At 38.6% G+C, this 21,140-nt stretch overlaps 2 protein-coding genes across 2 annotated transcripts; both read left to right on the forward strand.

Annotated features, from left to right (window-relative positions):
• Positions 1–386: 386 nt before the first annotated feature.
• Positions 387–1,277, forward strand: LOC130049601 (uncharacterized). Its single transcript, XM_056147439.1, has one exon. It carries the CDS (start codon positions 387–389, stop codon positions 1,275–1,277), a length of 891 nt encoding a protein of 296 aa, XP_056003414.1.
• A 5,948-nt stretch (positions 1,278–7,225) lies between these two features.
• Positions 7,226–21,140, forward strand: LOC125661064 (uncharacterized). Its single transcript, XM_056148155.1, has 3 exons — positions 7,226–7,405; positions 14,203–15,895; positions 21,057–21,140. The coding sequence occupies exons 2-3, from the start codon at positions 14,236–14,238 to the stop codon at positions 21,098–21,100; spliced, it is 1,704 nt and encodes a 567-aa protein (XP_056004130.1). The 5' UTR covers positions 7,226–7,405; positions 14,203–14,235; the 3' UTR covers positions 21,101–21,140.

Below are 21,140 nucleotides of genomic sequence, written 5' to 3' on the forward strand. Positions count from 1 at the left end.
AGTAAGAAATATATCACGGTCTTCTCTAACAGAGTAGCTGTAGTAGGTGCTGTTTTCCAGAATTTCCTCTGAACTAGAATTGGAAAGTAATGTCCAAACTTTTTGATTATTTCAATAGAGCTATACATGTAGTAAAGTTTTGTATTGAGGAGTTTGCTGTGAGGGTCGGAGTCCATCAGGGGTCAGTACTCAGCCCTCTGCTTTTCATCATCGTACTTGAGGCTCTTTCACGCGAATTTCGCACCGGTGTTCCATGGGAGGATCTGTATGCAGATGACCTGGTTATCATTACTGACTCTATGGATGAATGTGTCAAGAGGCTTCTGACTTGGAAAAAAGCTATGGAAAGGAAATGACTGAGAGTGAATGCAGGCAAAACCAAGATCATGATCTGCGGTACGGATCTTGACCTACTTCAGGACTCGGGCAGCGTCCCATGTGCTGTCTGTCGTACAGGTGTAGGCAGCAATAGTATTTTCTGCAATGGCTGCAAGCACTGGGTGCACAAGAAATGCAGTGGGCTCGTGCGCCTGTCTGTGGACCCTGACTTCAGATGTTCAAGATGCAGAGGAACTGCTCGCCCTCTTGACGGCAGGCCGCAGAGTGACATCCAAGTTGGTATGGACAAGTTGGAGGTTGTAGGCTCCTTCTGTTACCTCGGAGACATGCTTTCCGCAGCTGGTGGCTGTGACCTTGCAGCCACTACGCGTGTAAAGACTGCCTGGAAAAAGTTCAGGGAGCTGCTACCAGTCCTGACATCACGCCACCTGTCGTATAAGACCCATGGTCGAGTGTATAACACCTGTGTACGGAGCGCTATGCTCCATGCCAGTGAGACCTGGGCACTGACCAAGCCAAATCTTCATCGCCTACTACGCAATGACAGGGCCATGATAAGACAGATCTGTAACATCAAGCCTGAAGATATGGCCACTGTAAGTTCAACTGAATTGCTGGGGCGGCTTGGTATCGACGACCTCGACCTCATCTTAAGGGAAAAGAGACTCCGCTGGTATGGTTACGTTGTCAGATCCAGCAGTGCAGTCAAGTGCGCTTTAAATATACAAGTTCCTGGGAGATGTAGAGTTGGTCGGCCAATGCTATCTTGGAGAGAGTTGACTGAGAAAGATCGTAGAGAATGGAAGCTCTCAACTGCCGACCCTCAAGACCGGAAAGAATGGAGATCTGAGGTGAGATCTGCCATGGGTGCAGCCAGCCAGATACCTGGAAGGGGGTCCACTAGTGTGGACACTACCCGTGATACTGCACGGAAATAAAAAGGAACCGACAACAACAACAACAACATTGAGCTTATGCTTTTCGATCAAATTTCGTCAGTTTAATTGTATCAATTGACAGCAATATGGATACGGTGTGACCGTTGGACTGAACGAAGTGTAGTATTTGGGTAATCTTCCCAAGTACGAGTTTTTTATTCCCGGATTGCAAAGGAGCGACTACCGGCAGCACGAGGATATTTCCCGCGATAATGGAATATACCAGACATACAGCGGGACCTACCCGAAGTTAGAGACCGTCAGCAGGCAGTTAAGTTCGCAAGGTGTAGAAAAACGAACAGTGATCAATCACATATGTAGATATGATAATAAATACCATAGAAAATGTATTGCCACCCAACTCGAGGCGGTGGACTTACCTGGGAGCGTTATTGCATTTTTTGTTTTCCCCACATCACGTTGTTAGCTCACCATTTTAGCGGCTAGTGTCAGTTTTGGGATGTTTTTCTTTTTTTCCACTTGGGAATATATTTCGATTTTAGTGATTAACAGGGATTTTTAATAGATACTGACTCAACTTAGACATTCCTTAATTGCATTTTTGATAAATTTTTGTGGATTCTTGACATGGAGAGGAATATGTCTATAGATGAGGCGTTATCCGGTGGACACGTGGACATACCAGCGGTCACTTGGAACGTCCCCGCACACTCCCAAGTATCCTCGGGCGTTGGCAAACCCTGTTTCACGCCGTCCTTGCCTTCCTGTTTGAGATAAGCTTAGTGATGCCTCAGATGGGGTAATGAGTTTTACTGGGCCACAGTTTGGCTCTAAGGAAGGTGGTAGATGTAATAGGGATATGCAACGTAGGTGTGACTCCCCAAGGAATCTAATGGGATTAGATTCACCCAAGAAAGGGTATGGATACCCCCATGGTTTAGCGATTGAGATAGGTGGGAGGAGGATTTCTTATCGGGGGTAAGTTATTCCTAATGCCCCGATGAGGCCTACTCCAGCCAAGGGGGTGGTTATATACACAGCTCTGGGAGTTTCCCAGGAATATCACAACCCTTCTCTACATTCCAACGCTGCGGTGTCAAGGAGATCGGCCCCATCCCCTCATTCATGGGTTGATTATTAGGCCCTAGACCAGCTTAATTAGGGTCTGCCCCAGATGGGTTTGGGTTCACGGATGCAGTACCCCACTCCTGGATCATATTCTCCAGTTGCCCCCTTTTTGGAGCCAGGGATTATCTACGGGAAATACCGGTCCTCACAACCCATCCAGGGCTATGATTTGATTCAGGGTCCCCCGCTTCGCATGCCTACCCATCCCATCTACAATGTCCTTGGATTGGGGGTATGTCCCCAAATCCAGCCTTTGATACCTCCCATGGTTGACGATTACGCCAGCACACATATCCCCTACACTACCATGGCGACTCATTCCTATCAACAGCAGGGACCCTTCACCTACCCAGGCGCCACAGTTTGTGGGTTGAGGGATGCGGGGGTAGAGTAGCTCATATTTAACCCCAGTCAGGAGAAACAGAACGACACAAACCATTCTCTGGGTATTCTGCCCAGTGGCTAGCTCCAGTGTCTCCAACCACGTTCCAGGTCCCACAGTACTATTGTGTAAGAGAGCAGTCGACGGCCCTCTGCAGAAACGCACTCTAGTACATGAATTTGCGGTATGATGGAGATTCTAACTTGAAATTCTTCGTGCACAATTTGTACCTTTGTCCCACGGCCAACAGTGGACTGAAATGGAACAGCATGATCAGTTCTTCTTTTCATTGGAGGGGACGGTGAGCGACTACTACACCCTGTTGATGGGAATATACAGCAGTCTCTCTCTGGTTGACATCATTGGGCGGTTAGAGAAACTTTTTGTGTCATATGCACCAGGTTCCACGCATCAGTTTCAAACTTTTATTCAACATCACAGGATGTGGGCAGGTCATTGCAATATCGGTCAGACAGGGTGCTCACCCTAGCTGCCCAGACTCTCCCGTCTGTGCCGGATGTACATGTCTATGGCACCCCACGGCTGTGTTACGGTGCTGAGGACACTGACCCAGGACTATATGTCCTGGAAGGGAAGCCCAAGACAGTTGAGGAAGCAGTCGATCGAATGCAGTAAAACCAGCATCCATGGCAAATGACTTCATCTAAACCCGTGAGGAATGGAAGGCATGTAGCTCAAGGTGAAACCCCAAATCCTGATAAGGAGCTCAAGGAGATGCACCAGCGCCTTCATGAGTTATAGCATGAACTCCAAGGGTGGATCTCTTCTCCTCGGCGACCTTCATCACCACCATCGAACAGCAACCGGAAGCCAGCAGGCTGCTTCAAGTGCAGGGTCATGTGCCACTTTAAGAGGGAACACCCGGAATTGTGGGGGAAATCAGATGCGAACAAAGGTCGAGGGACGAAGGTTAAACCCAGGGTTGAACAACCACATTCCTCAGAATCAAGGAATCGGGGAGCCAAGCCACTGTCCAGTTAAGGGGCTATACAGGGAGAGGTCAGGACGCTGATACCAGAGCGCTCCCCAGGTACGCCAGGGCCGTGCGATGCTCGTATGGGTAAAGTCGGACTGCAGGAGAGCAGAGTCAGGCGCACTCTTACATGCGTCACTCCAGTAGGGGCACACTCCAAATGAAGTTCAAAGAGGCACCCGGGGAGGGGGAGAAGGAATCCGAGAACTGAGTTATGTGTTGGAAAGGGGACAAGTACGAACCCACTCCCAGGGATATGTCCCAAGGACTCAAGCCCCCTAACGATATCTTAGTGCAGGGAGTTGGAACAGGGAACCAAAGGAATATGTCGGACTTGTCGGGTATGGAGCCCTCACACAGGAGGAGGAGGAGGATTGAACGGATTCCATGACCAGGCCTAGTGAGTGCCAAAATCCAGTAATGGCCCAGGATCAACCCAAAGAGGAATGCGAACTGGAGGTGGTCAGAGGCCGAGCCGAGAGTGGTACAGGGGACATGCCCTTTCGGAAGCGGGATAACATCGTGAAGACTCATCTGTGCCAATCAGGCAGATACGCCCGATCACCGGACTCATGGTTGAAATGATCGTCCAGGGAGTGAGACTTTAGACAATGACAGACACTGGAGCGGAGGTGAGTGTGTTATCCACCAATGTCTACGACAAGCTCGACCCTAGGTCTCCCATCAAGCAGCATGTTACCTTGGTACAAGAATGGGAATGGGTACTGACGCCTAACTTGGTCATCGATAATGTATACAGTGTGGATTCCCAAACTGAGGCAGGGATACAGCTTAGCATATTGACAGCAAAAGGTGATGTTGCCCCATTATCTTGCCCTGGAACTTGGCCAAATTCCAAGGATCCCATATTGGACGGTGGGGGCGATTTTTCATTCAAGGTAACTAACATTGCTGCGGAAATTAATGTGGTTGAAGCACCAGCTGTTGGTCTTACTCAATGTGGGCCTGGTGAAGGTGTTCTGGATGGGTGCAGTGCCTCGTTCAGCAAAACGTCTGAACTTGGATTTCGATACAAATCTTGTGGGATATGACTCATTCAGAATCCAAGCCCAACAGTTCAGAGGTATCAGGTTGCATGCTTACTCCTCCTAGGCACCTGATCCCACCTCTGGTGTGTCCAGGGGTCCGTGTTTGCCCAACTATCTATTTTGTATTGCTTGTAGGAGTTATGAGATTGATCACTGTTCATTATCTTCACCTTGCATTGGCCCCTACCTGTATTTCGAGTTGGTGAGATGATCTATTGATGCTTTTCAGCTAGGGGTGTGCGACCCAGTGCTCGCCACGACCCACATAAATTGGGATTAGATTAGTCCCATACAGTTTTCTCTTGGGTATTTACCCGGACCTTACTGCCGGTAGTCCTTTCCGGCGTCCTCGGATGGTTCCTCGCCCAACCATGACAAGCGGTTGGACCCGTTTCTCCGTCTTTCAGAGAAGACGGGGGAGTGTAGTATCTGGGGAGTCTTTCCCAATACGACTTATTTATTCCGGGATAGCAGAGGAGCGACTTCAGGCGGTTATGGAATATACCAGACGTACAGCGGGACCTACCTGAAGTTAGAGATCAACAGCAGGCAGTTAAGTCAGTGGGACCCATATATATGTAAATATATGGTAATAAATACCACAGCTACTTTAGGGGCATGGAATGGACATTGGCTTGTCCGAAGGTGATAACCACAATTCCGTTAAGTATGGTAGATTATGATTCATTATTTTTCTTTTATAGAAGTTTCCTTGCGCTATACATCCAGTAACACCCGAATATAAAAGGGGGTATATAAGAATAACAGTTCTACAGGATCTGCTTATTTATTTAACGCGGGAAATAAAACGTAAGGCGATGTAAACCGTGCGTTGTGATGTCACATTTACCCTCGATTTTTTTCTCTTTCAAAGCAAACAATTATAAACAACATCAATACATCCCGTTTGCAGTTAAAAAGACCATTAAAGCTAAACAAATTAACCAATAAATTAAAAATGGTAAAACGTAATCATAAGTATATCGTTTATTCAAACTTGTTTATCTATTTAGTCGTATAACTGCTTTTTCTATCTTATGATTGACTAAAAATGTAACAATCATAATCATACCATTCATTTTTAACAAACTGGGAGTTTGAATTACAATTTACACGGTAGACTTGCATATTTGGCTTTCAAAATTAAAACACAAATGATTCTAGAAGCAACGAAGGATTAAAGCAATATGACGGCGCTGATATGGATCACAAATGTTTTCACTGAACGTATGCTGATTATCTATATTTATGTTTTTCTTTTATATACGTGTTACATTTAGAGCTTCGCTCTGTATATCATAAACAATGTCACTGCTGCTATGTTTAGAGCTCACATCCTTAATGAATTCAGAGTTGTCATGTGTTTTGAAAAAAGTTGTTTCTGTGATAAAGTTGAATTACTAAATCTCATTAGTTACAGTGGTTTAATAGAAGGGAACAATAATTCCCCTTGTCGTTGTTAAGCGGACTGTAAACACAACTGCATTTGTATTTTCGCTTTGGATGCTGAGATGTGAAACTCGCCAACGTTTTGTGTAATAAATTGATAGCTTAGCTATGCTTGAGCAACAATTCAAGGTGATTATGTGAGTTGATTAAAAAAATATTGTTAAAAACAAGAATGTTGGGGACAAACGAAAGTGCAAAGTGGGAGTAAAATGTCGAGAGTTTACACTTCGATAAATCTTCAAAAAGAATATTTAATCCTATAATATATTTCTCTCAAGAACTTCTTCGCATTCAATATTTACACTGCAACGGCAGTTACTATTGGTTATTTCGTCCTAACTACTTTTCCATAGAACTATAAATCTCCATGGAAATTATATTTTATTTTCGTCGCACCTTATACATGAGATAAAACATATTGAAGAGTTAGGGATCTTTTTAATCATTCAAATAAAATAGAAATAAAAACAAAATGAATAAAATGCTATCTTACATCATAACCAATGATCTATTGTGTATGTTTCAAATGAAATACATTTTACTGCAAGACATTCATTTTACATTGTAAAGGCATTATTCTTTCTATGTGTAATTCAAGGACGAGTCCCAAATACATAGACTGTAATAACACAATAGGAATCACACTACAGTCCAGAAAGATGATATCATTCTGCACACCATCTTAGCGTGTCTGGGGAGCATCATGACTATTAATTTAAACATATACATTGTAAGGTATGTATCACTTACCTCTTCTACCATATCATGTTCATTTGAAAATTTCAAAACACAATAGGTTTCATTTGGTAGAAGTAACGCGAAACTTTGACAAAACTGATTTGTCACTCTGTGTTGATTACACAGACCAGTATTTGACTTGATCCTTTTCATTATGAAATATTAAATGACGTCTTTTCAGAAGATATAAATCATTATTTAGAGACTTCTCAAAACGATATGTTTATTTGAAAGAAATGAGAACCTCAGAACACTTTGTGACTGTGTATTGACTGGATATAATTATTTGTATACAGGAGAGAAACTGCTGTTTCATTAAAATCAATTGAAAGAGCAATCAATAATTCACGTGATCAAATTATGACACAATTTAATACAATGACATTGAAACACCAAGGTACTGGAGCAAGGTGTGTAACTAATTAAGGTAAGTTATTGTTCAAACTTCATCATTCATATGTGTAATACAATATTAACAACACCATGGCCGAGTGGTTAGAGCATCACGCTCAAAACCACACAATCTCTCACCTCTGTCGGCGCGGGTTCGAATCCCGCTCGCGCCGGTAAGTTAGAAAGTTTCCCAGTTTACGTTCGGTAGGTCGGTGGTCTCTTCCCAGTTACTTGGAATCTGGGTTCTCTCTTCCACCAATAAAAAATCTGGGCGCCACCATATAACTGAACAATTATTGAGTGGGGCGGAAAACATAAATCAATCAATGAATATTAACACATTAATGATAATAGTGGCATGATACCTAAAGATACGAATCATTAAAATCGGTTTGGTGAATTAATGTCAGATTACTCACACTGAGACATTTTAGGTTACCTGTCTTGTCTGCCGATGCCTTTAAACGGGCATATACATGATTTAAACTGAACATTTTGTAATTTTATTTTTCACATCTTTTAATCTTTAAAATGCTTAACTACGGTATTTCTAATGATATGCCAAAATTTGAATAGCAGTTGTTGAGTTACAAGTGAGATCAGGAGTCACGAATCTTTGTTATGCAAACATGGCACGCACCATGTTTTGTTTACATACATGTATAGATTACTTTATCGCAAATATCATATTTAAAGCAAAATGAGATGTGACAAACACTAGAAACTTATTCTGCTTAGACTTAACTTTGAGAAAAGCTACTTTAAATGAAGTATTTGCTAGTATATCTAACCATGGAAACAAAAGCATGACACGGACCTTGTTTACATAACAAAGAATTGTAAACTCTGTATGTCTTGTAATTAGAGGGGTGACACAACAACATTTTCCTGACCATTAGAAATGTCTTAGTTAAAGATTGAAAATTATTTTATTTTTTTCAAATGTCTGTCCAATTGTGTCCATGCAACTTTAAATGGGAGATAATTAAAAAAATAGAGAGGGGTCGTTTAAAGATATCAAGAACCATTGGAACAGAAAAGTTCAAATTTAAATGTAGGATCCCTGATATAGTGGATATTCGAATTTAGTAAAATCATGATTTATGGGAGTAAGGTGGGGGCACAACGGGGGATTATTTCTATGTATAGGAATATATGTGAAATCTTTAAAAATCTTATTTTTAAGAACTACTAGATTAGATGAGTGGATTGTTACAAGAAATATTTCTGACTACGGATAACGTCGTTTAACTGATCAAGAAAAATGACCCATGGCGGGTTTTACCGGTCGATTGGGGAAGCTTAGTCCTCCTGGACACTTGATTCCACCTCTGGTGTGTTCAGGGGTCCGTGTTTGCCCAATTCTATTTTGTATTGCTTATAGGAGTTATGAGATTGGTCACTGTTTGTTGTCTTCACCTTCCATTGATTAGGTCAACTTTTAAATAAACACAAAGCATATAGTTCTGATTGTTGGTGTTCCTACATTATACTTATTCAAATTCTTAAAATTCCTTCCCATTTTCTATTCTGCGTTTTAGCAACACCTATAATAAAAAATACATGTTTCAATCTTGTAAAACCAACAATATCCACATGTATACATACATTTGTCTTGTAGCAAAAAATACTAAAACATGTAAATATGTATTTTTGCCCAAAGGCGAACCCATTGGTGACCACACCTCTTTTAGTGTGTTTCTTTTCTTATCTAACAAATATTGAACAAGTTATATTAAAACAAATTCGTGATAAACTGTTTTTAATATCCTGCACAGTAAACAACATTATCCCTTTTTATATTTGACATTGAGATATTTAAATGTAAACAAATTGGTACGAAATTCTAGATTCAAATCTTTCGTATAAAGTAAGCCGTCGTGAAAAAGGATACCTCTTGTCATGAAACGTCTAAATCGTCTTATAAATACAAGTTATTTCCCTTGATGTTGATAAGTTTAAAATCTCTAGTCATAATGAATGTTACTGAGTATGAAATGTACACCTGTATATAGATTATCAGAAAGATAAAGATGATTGTCGCCGTGAAGCTGTTGTATTACGTGTTATGATATCAGGATAAAAATATCATAATAATGTAATCCTTTTATCTGTTTGTGGAACAAGATTCCTCTCAAAAGATAGAATTATCTAAAGTCAGTAGCTCGTTCAGTTCAGTATTACAAGCAATGTTTACAAAAGTACTTTACTGATTGAATTCAGAAATATATCTGATACATATATGAAACCAATATACATAATTTGATAAGAAATAAAATGCTACAATTCCCTGTATGAAATTTGATAAAAAATGAAATGCTATAATTCGCCGTATGAAACCAATCTCATTTAATAACTTCTGGAATGGTGAATTAACAGCGATGCGGATTGGATGCAAGGTGAAGATAACGAACAGTGATCAATCTCATAACTCCTACAAGCAATACAAAATAGATAGTTGGGAAAAAAACACGGACCCCTGGACACACCAGAGGTGGGATCAGGTGCCTAGGAGGAGTAAGCATCCCCTGTTGACCGGTCACACCCGCCGTGAGCCCCATATCCTGATCAGGTAAACGGAGTTATCCGCAGTCAAAATCAGTGTGCCAAGAACGGCTTAACAATCGATATGAAACACGTCAGACAGTATTTGACCCAATGCGAGGTTGTATTGACGAACTAGATCGTTATAACGACCATAACATTTGCGAAATGCTGACTTCAATCGAGACTGTTGAAATCCCTGTACCATCAACTTGTTTGTCAGTAGCTTACCTCGATTTAAAAACTGACTATACCCAGAACAAGCTCTTGCATATCGAATCAGTTGAGATATATAAACACCATATGCAGGTGATACTGGAATATTGCTACATAAATGTGGGAAGTTGACGATGGAGAAGCTGAAATCATCCCGTTTGTCATACAGTTGAGTTGTTAGTTTGCCGTTAATATCTACTTTCAATAAAATATTTAACTATGAAGCAGAAGTGGACGACTCTGTGGTGTCCTTTATTTCGAGCTCACAAGGATATATCAAATCGACATATGAATGAAAGCTATCATTGTTATTAGACAAAACGTCATCGATATATCTAAAAGTCGAATTGAAGGTCGTTTGATTACATGATCTAAAACGTAATCGTTTATCTGCACTAAACACGAGGGACTACTTTTCACTAGAATTAAGAAATGAAACATAATTCTTTTCTTGATGCAGGTATCAGAGGATAAAATGGACGAAATACTTCATATGGCACGTTTAGCATTGATGGGAAAGTTCCATCGAATTAAAATCAACACTATTGCATAAGCATGCGAGGTTTTATATTTTTCTCTTTTTATCACCTTCTTGCTCACCTATCTAGCTACAAGTAATTAAAAATAAACTCCATATGATATTCCCCTAATAACAATGCCAGGTTTCAGAAGAGGAAATTAAAACAATAGGTATACTTGACTCCACTTTTTTGACACGCTGTTTTTTGCTATGTTTAGCTCTAAAACTTCTTGTTATTTCGGATTTCAAACATTTTGGTTGAAAATCACTGAAGAGACATTATTTGTCGAAATGCGCATCTGGTGCATCAAAATTGCTACCGTATAAGTTTTACATAAGACTGTTAGTTGGAATATGTGTGAGTGCACACACGTTTAACTTCTTTTGTTTCATGTGATTTGGGATTGTCCCAATATATAAATGAAATAACAATTACGACTTACAACAAACTAGGTCTTCTTAAAAAATTAAAATTCACTTTAGGAGTCAGTTTACACTCTTTCAAAATGTACACTATTTTCTTAAGATCAGCTTTAGAATATGCCTCTGTTGTGTGGGATAGATGTAGCGTATATGACAGTAATCCATAAAAAAGGTCAAATTATGTGCAGCACGAATTATCACTGGTCTTCCTATACTAACCTCTAAATATTCTCTATATTTAGAAACTGGTTTATAACCTCTATCTTCTAGACGAACAGATGCTAAATTAGTCACCATGTACAAGATTCATAATAACGAGGTTCCACAATATCTAGTAAAATAAACAATATGTTTTCTGACATATTGCAAATTTAACTTTGTTCAAATCATGGGCCCCGGTGGTAGGATGGGGTCACAAGGGGGATCAAAGTTTTACATACAAATATATAGGGAAAACTTTTAAAACCTTCTCAAGAACCACTAAGCCAGAAAAGCTGAGATTTACATGAAAGCTTCCTGATATAATGCAGATTCAAGTTTGTTCAAATCATGGGCCCCTGGAGGTTGGATGGGGCCACAATAGGGGATCAAAGTTTTACATACAAATATATAGGAAAAATCTTTAAAAATCTTCTTCTCAAGAACCACTGAGCCAGAAAAGCTGATTTTTACATGAAGACTTTCTGACATATTGCAGATTTAAGTTTGTTCAAATCATGGGCCCCGGGGGTAGGATGGGGCCATAAGGGGGGGGGTCAAAGTTTTACATACATATATATATAGGGAAAAACTTTAAAAATCTTCTTCTCAAGAACCACTAAGCCAGAAAAGCTGAGATTTACATAAAAGCTTCCTGACATAATGCAGATTCAAGTTTGTTCAAATCATGGGCTCCGGGGGTTGGATGGGACCACAATAGGGGATCAAATTTTACATACAAATATCTAGGAAGAATCTTCTTCTCAAGAACCACTGAGCCAGAAAAGCTGAGATTTACATAAAAGCTTCCTGACATAGTGCAGATTCAAATTTGTTCAAATCATGGCCCCCGGGGGTAGGATGGGGACACAAGGGGAATCAACGTTTTACATACAAATAAATAGTTAAAATCTTTTTCTCAATAACCACTGAGTCAGAAAAGCTGATATTTACAAGAAAACGTTCTGACATAGTGCAGATTCAAGTTTGTTCAAACCATGGCCCCCGGAGGGTAGGATGGGGCCACAAGTGGGGGGGGGGGTCAAAGTTTTACATACAAATATAGGAAAAAGCTTTAGAAATCTTCTTCTCAAGAACCATTGGGCCAAAGAAGTTGACATTTAAATGAAAGCTTTCTGATATAGTGTAGATTCAAGTTTGCAAATGGTAGTTTGGGCCCTAATAGGGACTAAGGTTTGACATGCAAATATATATGGAAAGTTTTCAGATATGGGCCAAGGTGACTCAGGTGAGCGTTGTGGCCCTTGGGCCTCTTGTTTGTTTCTCTGATAATTTGCGAAATGCTGACTTCAATCGTGCAAATCCACGTTTGTAGAAAGCACGGCCTTCAAGTGTAGTGTGGGGCCACAATATGAGACCAAAGATTTACAGACGAGTATATAGGCAACTCTTTAGAATTATTCTTGTCATAAGCCACAGGGACAGAAAAGTGGAAAGTTATACGACAACTTCCTTACATTAATAAGATATCTTTAAAAAAATCACTAAAGCTGCCCAAAGGGTAAAACCAATGTGATTTTTTCGCATATGAGAAGCAGTAGACGATGTTTGACGGTTGATTATAGCTGATAAGTGGACTTTATTTCCAGTTCACCATGACGATCCGAGAGGTATGATCTTGACAGAGTTGCTTCTTATTGGTAGGGGTCTAATTATCATATGACATCGAATTATTTCCGAAAGTTTGAAGCGATACAGCTGGTAAAGAAGAAACCAAAGATGGAGACGTGCTATACCTTGTGAATATTATATTGACATGAAGAACATTTTTGTATTATAGATATTTAAAACATCGTGTGTCCGTGCGATTATGATATCGTCTTAAATTTTGCTGATACTGTATCAAAACTAAATTCATATTTAGAACAAGCAAAGGGGTTGTACCAAACTTATGAATTTCACAATCCCGGGGTTCTGACTCATGGGCGGGTCCCAAACAGTCATCTAATGTTAAAATATTGTAAATTTCATGATCCAGGGGTATGTGTTTTGGTTCCATATATCGATTATGATATCATCAGAATTTTGCTGATACTGTATAAAAACTAAATGCAAATTGAGAAGAGGCAAAGGGGGTTGTACCAAACTTGTGAATTTCACAACCCCAGGGTTCTGACTCATGGCTAGGTTCCAAGAAGTCATATATTGTTAAAGATAACTTGTCAAGTCTTCCGTCACCATTAGTAATCCCAGAGACATTTTTGTATTAAGAACACATTATCTTTTATATTGCTGCTGCGTATTAGAATTTAGCTTAGATAGACATACAGAATAGGAAAAGCATTCATATATATTATCCCTATTCTAAAGGTCAACAATAATCCTACTACTTCAGACTTAAAAAAATCATATAATCTGTATAACCAATGGAAAAATGACACAACAGATTGATTTATCAAGCCACACTTTAGATCAATTATATATAATATCAACAAGGTACGTGTATTAATAACTAATGAATTAATTCTACAGATTATACAATCATCTTAAGACATTTAGTGTATACAGTTGTCTAAGGACAAGTCTGGGATCATTGTTGTCCCACTATTAGATTTCTAAGCTGATCAGTCACATCTCTGTGTAAGCAAGGTGACTCAGCTGAGCATTTTGGACCAAAACATATCCTTTATATCATACCAAACTACCCCAATTTTGATTTCAATGTTAATGGAAACAGAACAATTAATGTATTTGACCTTAGCATTCAAGAAATGTACTTATCAAAAACAAGTCAAACGAAATCAGTCTATAAATAAAGTACATAACTTTATTGTATCACATAATTATATCTTGCGAATATGTTGATATTTAAAATGATATGAAGATTTGAATATAGAGAAACATATTAGTTTTAATGCATGCAACATTCTTCGTAATTTGACCTAATATTGTCTGTTTCATTTCTGTAGATTGTGTTTCGAAAGACCCAGACCTTCCACATCATGGACACACTAGGACTCAGCACTCAGTTAAAAGTTCGACAATGTTCTAAATGTCAGGGGGACACCAATTTCTACTGTAACACATGTAAACGTGATCTGTGTTTACAGTGTAAAGAAAAACATGTCATTGATCTAGATACCATATACCATGATGTTGTGATTTACCGTGAGAAGTTTAAATATATCCCTTTTCGAAAGACCTGTGTCAGACATCCAAATAGAAAATACAGAATGTTTTGTGATGATTGTAACTATTCCTTGTGCAGGTGCTGTACAGAGCATAGTACACACACACTGGTGGATCTTAAAACAGCCTATCAAACAAAGCGACAACAATACGGAAAAATAATTGACATCATAAGTAAGAAACTCTTTAACTGTCATGTTCTCCTGGTAGGAATCCAAACTGATATCGAAACTTGTCCCCCACAAATATGTCACCATCAATCACAGCAGATGTCAACAAAAGCCCAGAGACTGAAGGATCTGATTGACACTGCGGTATGTGGTGTTAAAACAATATATAGAGGTGTATTGATTGATAGAATACAACAACAGAAGAGAAAAATGAACAGGCACCTCACCCACATACATAACTATGAAGACAGATATGAACAATCAGCAAACAGAGCGGTACAATTCCTCTTGTTTATAAAGATAAATCGTGTTCCCCAGATAAAGGACACCCCTAATCTTCCACAACACTTGCTGCTGTCCCTGACTGAGGGATTCAACATGGAAGATGTAGAACAGTTATTGATGGGAATCACAGAAATCCAAATGACAACAGGAAAACGACAAAAAGCAATAAAAGAGTGTTTGGAACTGACGTCCACACCTGTATTACACAAGACTGTCTATGTTGGGGGTGTTACTCGTGTGTTTCACATATCTGGTGTGATGTCAAAACGGATCTGGGTCTCCGATGCTGATACTCTCGTCTTCAGAGACAGAGAAGGAGTCACTGTAGACCGTGTGATAGATAAAACACCATTGCATGGAGGAATACACACAGTTAACAATTCTGGTGAACTGATTTATATAGACAAGAAATATAACATCAACAAACTTTCTTTGGACAATGAAACAGTCACCACATTGTTAGGGACTACACCATGGAAACCCCGGTCAGTATACTGCTCCCCGGTCACTGGGGATATGTTGGTCGGGATGAGAAACACTGGTGCATGGAAACATACAGGCAAGGTAACCCGGTACGACAGTAGTGGTCAGCATATGCTCACCATACAATACAACAACACAGGTAACAAACTGTATAGTGATCCTCATTATATCACAGAGAATAAGAACGGTGATATTATTGTGTCTGACGCGTTACGTGGTGCTGTAGTGGTGACAGAGCGCGGAGGAAAACATCGATTCTCTTACAGAGGACCTCCATCACAATCATCACTAGATCCGTGGGGAATCTGTTCAGACGCACGCTCACACATCCTGGTGTGTGATTATAAAACCCACACAGTGCAGATGATTGACAAGGATGGTCACTTCCTTTGTCTGTTATTGACTAGTTTACACAGGATATACAGACCACGTAGTCTGAACTATGATGATAGAACTCACCTTCTCTGGGTCGGATCATTGTACAACAACGAAGTGTCTGTATACAGATATAAACATAGGAGGTACTATCTGAATGGTAAGTACTAGTAGTACTGTAGTTTATTGCACTATATCAATCAGTGCATATAGCATCTAATTCTACACAAGAATCCATTGGAAATTATTGTTATGCTATGTCAATATGATAGTGCTGTTTCAATTACAATGAAGATTATGATTAGAGGTCAGATTTAATTTTAATTACACTGTGGTTATAATTAGAGTTAGTGATTACTTTTAATTACAAGGTGGGTTATAATCATAATAATTGGAACTGGTGGTTAATTTTAATTACAATGTGGGTTTAATCAAGGGGAGGAGTTAAGTTTTTCTCACTAATCAGTTCTAATTTTCGGTAATGTTAAATTTTAATTGCAGCATGTACACTGTGTGTATTAATTAAAATTAGTGATTAATTCTAATCATGATGTGTTTTATAATTAGAGTTAGGGATTATAATTAGAAAGTGAGTTATGATTAGAGCTAGAAATTAATTATAATTACAATGTTGGTCACCGTTATAATTAGAATATTTATGTTTCAATTACATCGTGGGTTAGATGATTAGAGGTAATGCTTTTAATTACAATGTTGGATTTAACTAGACCTAGTAATTAATTTTAATTACAACATGGGTTATAATTAGAGTGGGAAATATGTTTCTTTTTATTGAAATGAGGGTGATAATTAAAGGTAGTGTGTAGGTTTAATACTATGGTTATAATCAATCAATTTTAAATACAGACTGAACGTTAACAGCTAGACGGTGTTTGTCCTTCTGTCGCGGATAACATTCAATATCATCCGGAAATTGTGAAGGTCCTGGAGACTTGGCCAATGTTAAAAAAATTAAAGTTGATGCCAGAAGAGCTTGCAAAAATCAATTTTGAAAAAAAAAACAATGAGTTTGACTTTACAATGCTTTATGAGAACTCGCAGCATAGATTCACCTGTAGATGATCTCACGATGTATGGAAACGCAGATCCTTTACATACAGTAGACCAAACAAGTTTATCTGTTGAACAGGAGGTTAATGCGGATCATGGTGGCACATAATACGACCACGCCTCTATTGCTCCTCAAAAGAATTATACTGCTGACACCATAGCGGTGAGTCAGTAAAGAAAATGATTGATTCTAAAAAAAAAAAAAAAACCAGAAAGCGACTGAGATGGGTGCCTTACTAAAAACCTACTCGCTACCGCCACCCTTAATACTACCTTCACACTCACGGATTTTTCTTACGAGTCCTTACCCATCTCCAACTCGTAGCCAGTCGTAAGCATTCGTAGATCACTCTTTGGTATCCGTGTCTAAATCGTAGCAATCCATGCACTTCACGGATTTGTGAAATACGTAAGGATCCGTAAGAAAAATCCTTGAATATTAAGGTACCATTCAAAATCCTAATGCTACTGCCAATAAATATGCAGGCACTTTGTGGGTTGCTGCAGAGGGGATATATTTAGACCGTATTACCCCATGCCCTGCGAGTCCAATAAATGAGTATGAAAATGTGGGTTATAATTAGAATAAGTGATTACTTACATATTTACAATATGGGCTATGATAAGATGGAGTATTTAGTTCTAATTAGAATGCAGGTGTGAATTAGACATTGTTGGATATAGTGCGTATTTCTACTCAAAGTGATGACTATGATTAAGTAATCATAATACCAGTTAAATTAAACAAGTATTGCAGATTGAAGACTAAGTAAACATATTTTTTTTTAGATCCATGAAGTAAAATCTTTGGATGAAGAGTTTTTTTTTTCTCACAAAAAGTTCTTGTGATGGTTTATATAGGGATTATGAAGTTCGTGTGGCTAAATTTGTGTAGTGTAATCACCTAGCTACTTTTTAGTTGTTTTGACAAATGAAAGGTGAAGATAATGAACAATGATTAATCTCATAACTCCTATAAGCAATACAAAATAGATAACTGGGCAAACACGCATCCCTGGACACGCCAGAGGTGAAATAAGGTGCCTAAGAGGAGTAAGCATCCCCTGTCGACTCGCCATGAGCCTTATATCATGATCAGGTAAACGGAGTTATCCGTTGTCAAAATCAGTGTACAAAGAACGGCCTAGCAATTGGTATGAAACACGTCGGACAGCATTTGACCTAATGATAGGTTGCATCGACGAACTATATCGTTATAATATAATTTGCGAAATGCTGACTTCAATCGAGACTGTTGAAACCCCTGTACCATCAACGTGTTTGTAAGTAGCTTGCCTCCATTAGATAACTGACTATACGCAGAACAAGCTCTTGCGTATCGAATAAGTTGATAGAAATAAACACCATATGCAGTTGATAATGTAATATTGCTACATAAAAATGGAAAGTTACCGATGGAGAAGCTGAAATAATCCCGTTTGTCATACATTTGAGTTGTCAGTTTGCCGTTAGTGTTTATGTCCAATAAAATATCGAAGTGTGAAGCACAAGTGGACGACTCGGTTGTGTATTTTATATTGAGTTTACATGGATATATCGAATCGACATATGCATAAAAGTTATTACTGTTAATAGATAAAACGTCGTTGATATATCTTAATGTCGAATTGAAGGTCAGAACAAGGTATTTTTTCTTCTCACGTAGAAGTTTTTGATATAATGTAAGGCCACACCAATTTATAAAATAGTTTCAAACAAAAAAAAAAATGAGGCGAGAGGGCGAACTTATTTTACAAATATTATTTTTAATTTTGGAGATAAATATTATGAGGCGAGCGAATACGAGAAATATAAATATTTTTAATTGAATTAAGTGTGATTTTAAAAAGGGAGCGCTTAAAATAAAGTTCTAAAATCATCAAATATCATTTGTTTACCACTTGAACTTAATATTTTTCAACTTTGTTGATATAGTGTACAATAGATAAGAAGTATTTCAGATTTCAAAGACTTATTTTCTTTATAACTAAAACATGTACTTTGCAACATTAACTGATATAGCTGCAGAACTAGCTCTCTGAAAAAATATTTTGACGGAACAAAATATTTTTTCAGAGAGCTACAGTTCTACAGCTATAACTGATAAGGTCTTTTTGAAGAATTTTATTTAAGTTTCATTTCTACAAACTTTCGATTCACAGATATGCATATTATTAGGGACATGTTCAGTTTTGAAATCTCCATTGCATCGCTTTTAGCATTTTCTTGAATTTTAATAGGACACACTTAATCAATAGTCACCAAACCTTTTGTGAATGTGTCGTGAACTGTGGGACGGGTTTAAAATAGTCCTCAGTACCCCTTGCTTGTTGTAAGAGGCGAATAAATGGGGCGGTCCTTCGGATAAGACCGTAAAAGCTGAGACCCGTGTCACAGCAGGTGTGGCACGATAAAGATCCCTCCCTGCTCAATGCCCATAAGCGCTGAGCATAGGCCTAATTTTTGCAACCCTTCACCGGCAATGGTAACATCTTCATGTGAGTGAAATATTTTCAAGAGAGACTAAACAATATATAATCAATCAATTGTACGATGTCGATGTTCTCTAAATAATGGCATCGAATAGCGCTTCAAAAGTTCCATAGGATTCCAGTAAGGATCAACTTCCAATCCAGTGTTATGAAGTATCGTACATATTAAGATAGACATCATGAAAAACTTAAAACACCGCATTACACTGTTAGGAAATTTCTCGAGAGCCCGCGCTTCTGTCATTTGTCAGCCACATACATCAAGGTCGTTTTTGCGCTTGTTGTAAAAAATCGAAAATATTTTACGGATATTTTTGGACATGCGGGCGGAAATTATTTTTTGATCTAATCTATTAGTCAAAATTCAAAGATTGTTTTTGGGGCTGCTGAAATATTGTACGGGCTGTAACTAGTGCAAATGTTGGACAGAAAAAACTTTGGGGTATTAATGATTTCTTGGAGGAGTGGGGGTGGGGGAGTGTTAAATCATTTGACTGAGTAAAAACTCTACCTACTTCTTTCCCCAATGAAAATCGACTGAATCGCAACCCAAAACAGAAAACCGCAATAAATCCATACTCTGCAAAATAAACAAAGGGCATAATATTGTATTTAGACTTACAATCCTCTTGCAAAATATTGCAGGATATCTATCAGGATCAATGGTTTTTGAGAAGAATTAACGATAAAACCAGAAATCGGTTTGAAATTGGGAGTCATTTTTTCATGAACTACTGAAAACCATGTGTATAGATCAAAGCGATGTCGCCCCTAGAAAACGCCCGATACTGAGATTGCCGTATATGTTCTACTTTTGTTGTATTTGTCAAACATATTTCAGAATGGAAACCAATTTTCTGTTTCGGGAATAAATGTCACTGTTACGACTTTTACGCCTGTCAAAGTATCATGGTCTATCATCGTATGTCGGTGTGTCCGAATCTTGTAGGCAACATGAACCGTATACGCTCCAGGATCGTATGGCTGTACATCTGATCACCTTGTTGAGAAGATGCCCATTGTTTTTCATTGTTGAAAGTCAAAGGCGAAAGTCATAGTATCAGTTGATAGGAAAACGTTGTAGATACTACAGATCAAACTGTTGGAGTTATTATCTTGTAACTTAGTACATTTAACAGAGGAAGATGTGTATTGTTATGACGAGAGGAAGATGTGTATTGATTTTCTAGGTCAAAGGTCAATGTTGCAGTATCAGTTAATATAAAAAATATGTAGGCAGAACACAGACCAAACTAATTGGACTAGGTCCGTCAAAATTGGTACACATACTCCTCATGTCAAGTGGTGGACACCTTTAATTTTTCAATGTCAAAGGTCAAGGATGTAGTATAACACAGTAGAACAATCTTGTTTTTGCTTTGCTGATATTTTTCTGATATGGTTACAGGTATTTACTCTCGGAGAAAAAAATAATCAGTTCACATTTCAACTTACTATTAATGTCATGAGCATTTAGAACTAATGCTATTGTGAGTGGTAGATCGGGCCTACTTCTAGTGATATGGGTCTCTTTTAAAATCTTTCAATTCAAGTAACGCATGCCATTTACAATTGATGTTACAAACATACATAACTCAGTGTGGTAGTCTAGGTCCACTTCTTGAGACTTCTATGCTGCAGATCTGGGTCAAACCTTTACATATACTAGAAAAAAGCTCAATTCATTGTCCATTATTAGGTTTTCTTTTGATACAGTATCTATGATTGATCATCTTCCCTGTTCTATTATAACTTCAGATATCCAGGCAAAAATAAGAGATCGCAAGAGCTTAAAGTTATGAGGAGGTTCAGGAATCAGAATCAGAGTTGAAAATCAGTGAA

Source organism: Ostrea edulis, chromosome 8 (genome assembly GCF_947568905.1).
Source record: "Ostrea edulis chromosome 8, xbOstEdul1.1, whole genome shotgun sequence".
NCBI classification, from domain to species: Eukaryota; Metazoa; Mollusca; class Bivalvia; order Ostreida; family Ostreidae; genus Ostrea; species Ostrea edulis.